The sequence below is a fragment of the Pelobates fuscus genome, chromosome 10 (assembly GCF_036172605.1).
Source record: "Pelobates fuscus isolate aPelFus1 chromosome 10, aPelFus1.pri, whole genome shotgun sequence".
Taxonomy (NCBI): Eukaryota; Metazoa; Chordata; class Amphibia; order Anura; family Pelobatidae; genus Pelobates; species Pelobates fuscus.
In genome coordinates this window covers 34,493,200-34,499,264 of record NC_086326.1, presented here as the reverse complement: position 1 = coordinate 34,499,264, position 6,065 = coordinate 34,493,200, and the positions used below count along the sequence as shown (strand labels likewise).

At 41.7% G+C, this 6,065-nt stretch overlaps 1 protein-coding gene across 1 annotated transcript; it reads left to right on the top strand.

Annotated features, from left to right (window-relative positions):
- Nucleotides 1–326: 326 nt before the first annotated feature.
- LOC134574685 (Kruppel-like factor 18) lies at nucleotides 327–5,222 on the top strand. The gene is made up of 3 exons (XM_063433806.1): nucleotides 327–428; nucleotides 3,035–4,315; nucleotides 4,422–5,222. Exons 1-3 carry the CDS (start codon nucleotides 327–329, stop codon nucleotides 5,220–5,222), a joined length of 2,184 nt encoding a protein of 727 aa, XP_063289876.1.
- Nucleotides 5,223–6,065: the final 843 nt, after the last annotated feature.

Sequence of the window (6,065 nt, the reverse complement as noted above, 5' to 3'; positions counted from 1 at the left end):
CAGCAGACTCTTAATTAGGCAAATGTTCGCCCCCCTTCATATCCTAAATTAACCGAGCTAACTGGGTTATTTTAATTTTGGTTAAAAAGAGAATTTCTGCAAAAGTGATTTACGCTCGGAACATGTTGAGCGAAGAGGGGATTATATAAAAACATGACAGTTTGGCGGTGTCCGCATGCTGATTTAGTTGTATAAATGCTTTCCACTACTTATTAATGTACGCAAAATACTTTATGTTTCATAAGTTTTTACATTCATGAGCTATCTGCCCGCGGGGGATTACTGTGAAGCAATTAGTACCAATGACACTCTGACTGGATCTTAATATGACAAATGAGTACAGAATAGTCACCAACACCCAATTACCTCTCAAGGTCAGTACTGGGCTTTACAGAGCTACAGCAAGTCAGTCTAATGATGAGGAGCAAGTGAGGTTTTGAAGACAACTTTGCGTAAGTTATGTAGCGAAGAGAGACTTTAAGTGGCAGAGCAGTGATGAACAATTACAGGCAATGATTTAGTGCTAATTTGTCACATGAAATGTATTTCTTTAAAAAAAAAAAAAAGACTGTAACACATTGTATTGTCATTGGATTTAAATGTACTGTGTGCGCTTTAGGTCACAAACATGTTTTTACATCGAAATCTTTGATTCTATATAAAAGACAAAGTTATTGGCATTCATAAATATGGAGCTATATGCATATTTAATCAGACCTATTTACTTTTTAAAATGCTATGTAATTGCTTGACAAATAAATCTCTTTTATAAAGATCTCAAAGTTAATATAATGTATTCTTAAACTAATATGTTAAAGAAAAGGTATTGTGTTTACTTAAAGGTAAAGATATTTTGTATATATTCCTCACATTGATAAATTCATAAATAAATAATTATAAAAAGACACATACCTTTTAAGGAGTCCTGGTATAGCGTTAAGAAGACAAACATGTATACCTAACACTAGAGTATTATACTAATTTGGATTATTGGGCCCCCAGAAGTTAGAAATAAAAAAACAGATTTACTAACTTTATTTCCCTCCTGTGCACTGGTCTCCGTGTGTTTGTCCTGCCACTGCTGACTGAGATCATCCGTACTGATGATCTCAGCCAATCCAATGCTTCCCCTTATCACCAATCAGCATCTCATCATAGAGATGCATTAAGTCATTATTCATCGTCTCCATTCAGAGCGTGAAGATACTGAACATCAGCTCCGCGATTCCAGGAACCCCCTCTAGTGGATGTCCAAGTGACAGCCACTAGAGGTGACTTTAGGCCGCATTGTAAGCATTACCTGCTTACACTGCTCTACCTGCAGTTGCCATTATATGCCTGATAACCACATTATTAAATTGCAGTAGTTCTGGTGCTTCCTATAGTGTCCCTTTAACCCCTTAAGGACCAAACTTCTGGAATAAAAGGGAATCATGACATGTCACACATGTCATGTGTCCTTAAGGGGTTACATTTCCCTGAGGATGAACTCTATAGTGGCCTGCCTGCAGCGACAAACAGACCAACCCTCATCAGGAAGATATGCTCCAATCAGTAGCAACTCATATTGGTTTATGGGATTTATTCTTACCACATGAGCTCCGCTCACACAAATGTTTATAAAAATATCCCCAAAAACTGTTTCACAGCTGTTATATTTTTGAGTCAAGTCTTTTTCACTGTTATTGAACCAGGCTGTGTGCAGTGGTGGCTGGAAAATCTGTGGTTGGCGCATAGAGGAGAGAGTGCACACAAGTTGAACAAAATGAATACAAGTAAGCTCGAGCTTAGAATTCCAGCAGCCTGACTGACAGCTCTGAGGGGTTGGCTTAGAGTTGCAGAGACTTATACAAAGCTGAGAATGATTCACAGATTATTCTCTAAACCATGGGTCCTCAAACTCCGGCCCCCCAGATGTTGCTGAACTACAACTCCCATGATTCTCTAGCTATCAATGTAATTCAAAGAATCATGGGAGTTGTAGTTCAGCAACATCTGGGGGGCCGGAGTTTGAGGACCCATGCTCTAAACCATCTACTTTGCAATCAGTCATGATCATGCTGAGAGTGACCCTTTAACTTTGGCTTGTATTCTTCTATTATATAGCAAAAGATTGATTCACCAGCTAGTAATTTGTATTGAACTACCAATCTGTAAAAGCAGGGCAAAATATCAGCTGAAAGCATGATGGGAACTGTGAGTATAATAAAACAAGGTGTACCATGACGCATAATGTGTAACTGATAATATGTGGTTGGCAGAGAGTCTGTAAAAGGGGTGTTTTATCAGCCATGCAGAGCAGTACAAGGACATTCTGCTAATGGGCAAAAAAGCCCTGCAATGGCCTCTTCCAGTTGAAAGTTTGTCAAATGATGTGATTGTTCTGCACTTTGTATAATATGCCAAAAATATGGACATATTCAATGAGTAAAGATAGTTATGATGTACCTTAAGTGTCCCGATATTTAACAAATTCTTAGTGCTAGTTCTGTACTGTGGAATCATGGGTATTTTGCAAATTTAAAAGCACAAACAGTGCTGCATAATCACAGGATGTTTAATTATGCATTGGATAAGTTACTTTGAATCTGTATTAACAAAAAAACAAAAAACAAGTTTATGCAGGATTCATTTTTTTAAACAAAAAAAGCTGTTTTCTGATATTTTATGATTTGCCACTAATTCTGAACTTCAATTATACCCCACAGGAGCAGCGTCGAGTAATAGATAATTAAAGGAGATGAGATACATTTGATGTACAGAGGAGGATTTAATAAAATGTTGCAGTCACTGCCCCTTTAAATGAATAAAAATGTCCACTTCCTGCAAAAATAAAGTGTTATATTAAGAAATATGTATATTGGGTTGCAGATTCATAAACAGCATTCATATAAAGTGATGGTGAAACTGCTCTGTTCACACAGTATAATCGGAGTGCAAGCACTGTATCTTGGCATATATCTCAGTAGGGAAACTGCTGCTTTTGACTTCCAACTGTGTCTCTATTAGAATAATTGTAAGTGTTTCTTATCAGAGAAACAAAATAGCAACTACTGTCAGCGCAACCTCTCATCAAGGAACAAAGACAGCAACTACTGTCAGTGCAGCCGCTAACCAAGGAACAAAGACAGCAACTACTGTCAGTGCAGCCGCTAACCAAGGAACAAAGACAGCAACTACTGTCAGTGCAGCCACTAACCAAGGAACAAAGACAGCAACTACTGTCAGTGCAACCTCTCATCAAGGAACAAAGACAACAACTACTGTCAGTGCAGCCGCTAACCAAGGAACAAAGACAGCAACTACTGTCAGTGCAACCTCTAATCAAGTAACAAAGACAGCAACTACTGTCAGTGCAGCCGCTAACCAAGGAACAAAGACAGCAACTACTGTCAGTGCAGCCGCTAACCAAGGAACAAAGACAGCAACTACTGTCAGTGCAACCGCTAACCAAGGAACAAAGACAGCAACTACTGTCAGTGCAGCCGCTAACCAGGGAACAAAGACAGAAACTACTGTCAGTGCAACCTCTAATCAAGGAACAAAGACAGCAACTACTGTCAGTGCAGCCGCTAACCAAGGAACAAAGACAGCAACTACTGTCAGTGCAACCTCTTACCAAGGAACAAAGACAGCAACTACTGTCAGTGCAACCGCTAACCAAGGAACAAAGACAGCAACTACTGTCAGTGCAGCCGCTAACCAAGGAACAAAGACAGCAACTACTGTCAGTGCAACCTCTAATCAAGGAACAAAGACAGCAACTACTGTCAGTGCAACCTCTTACCAAGGAACAAAGACAGCAACTACTGTCAGTGCAACCTCTAACCAAGGAACAAAGACAGAAACTACTGTCAGTGAAACCTCTAACCAAGGTACAAAGACAGCAACTACTGTCAGTGCAACCTCTTACCAAGTAACAAAGACAGCAACTACTGTCAGTGCAACCTCTAACCAAGGAACAAAGACAGCAACTACTGTCAGTGCAACCGCTAACCAAGGAACAAAGACAGAAACTACTGTCAGTGCAACCTCTAACCAAGGAACAAAGACAGCAACTACTGTCAGTGCAGCCGCTAACCAAGGAACAAAGACAGCAACTACTGTCAGTGCAACCTCTAACCAAGGAACAAAGACAGCAACTACTGTCAGTGCAACCTCTAACCAAGGAACAAAGACAGCAACTACTGTCAGTGCAGCCGCTAACCAAGGAACAAAGACAGCAACTACTGTCAGTTCAACCTCTAACCAAGGAACAAAGACAGCAACTACTGTCAGTGCAACCGCTAACCAAGGAACAAAGACAGAAACTACTGTCAGTGCAACCTCTAACCAAGGAACAAAGACAGCAACTACTGTCAGTGCAGCCTCTAACCAAGGAACAAAGACAGCAACTACTGTCAGTGCAACCTCTTACCAAGGAACAAAGACAGCAACTACTGTCAGTGCAACCTCTAACCAAGGAACAAAGACAGCAACTACTGTCAGTGCAACCTCTAACCAAGGAACAAAGACAGCAACTACTGTCAGTGCAGCCTCTAACCAAGGAACAAAGACAGCAACTACTGTCAGTTAAACCTCTAACCAAGGAACAAAGACAGCAACTACTGTCAGTGCAACCGCTAACCAAGGAACAAAGACAGAAACTACTGTCATTGCAACCTCTAACCAAGGAACAAAGACAGCAACTACTGTCAGAGCAACCTCTAACCAAGGAACAAAGACAGCAACTACTGTCAGTGCAACCTCTAACCAAGGAACAAAGACAGCAACTACCGTCAGAGCAACCTCTAACCAAGGAACAAAGACAGCAACTACTGTCAGTGCAACCTCTAACCAAGGAACAAAGACAGCAACTACTGTCAGAGCAACCTCTAACCAAGGAACAAAGACAGCAACTACTGTCAGTGCAACCTCTAACCAAGGAACAAAGACAGCAACTACTGTCAGAGCAACCTCTAACCAAGGAACAAAGACAGCAACTACTGTCAGTGCAGCCTCTAACCAAGGAACAAAGACAGCAACTACTGTCAGAGCAACCTCTAACCAAGGAACAAAGACAGAAACTACTGTCAGTGCGGCCTCTAACCAAGGAACAAAGACAGCAACTACTGTCAGTGCAGCCTCTAACCAAGGAACAAAGACAGCAACTACTGTCAGTGCAGCCTCTAACCAAGGAACAAAGACAGCAACTACTGTCAGTGCAAGTGTGCAACCCCTAACCAAGGAACAAAGACAACAACTACTGTCAGTGCAGCCTCTAACCAAGGAACAAAGACAGCAACTACTGTCAGTGCAGCCGCTAACCAAGGAACAAAGACAGCAACTACTGTCAGTGCAGCCTCTAACCAAGGAAGAAAGACAGCAACTACTGTCAGTGCAGCCGCTAACCAAGGAACAAAGACTGCAACTACTGTCAGTGCAACCTCTTACCAAGGAAGAAAGACAGCAACTACTGTCAGTGCAGCTGCTAACCAAGGAACAAAGACAGCAACTACTGTCAGTGCAGCCTCTAACCAAGGAACAAAGACAGCAACTACTGTCAGTGCAGCCTCTAACCAAGGAACAAAGACAGCAACTACTGTCAGTGCGGCCTCTAACCAAGGAATAAGGACAGCAACTACTGTCAGTGCAACCAAGAACAAAGACAGCAACTGTCAGTGCAGCCTCTAACCAAGGAACAAAGACAGCAACTACTGTCAGTGCAGCCTCAAACCAAGGAACAAAGACAGCAACTACTGTCAGTGCAGCCTCAAACCAAGGAACAAAGACAGCAACTACTGTCAGTGCGGCCTCTAACCAAGGAATAAGGACAGCAACTACTGTCAGTGCAACCAAGGAACAAAGACAGCAACTACTCTCAGTGCGGCCTCTAACCAAGGAATAAGGACAGCAACTACTGTCAATGCAGTCTCTACCCATTTAACCAGGGCAGCAACTACTGTCAGTGTAGTCTGTAGCCAATGATTCAGTATCCTTCCTCAGAATAAGGAGCACAGCTACCACTAGTGCAGTCTGTTACCAGAGAATCATGAAAGCATTTTCCTCCACAACAACCACTTATT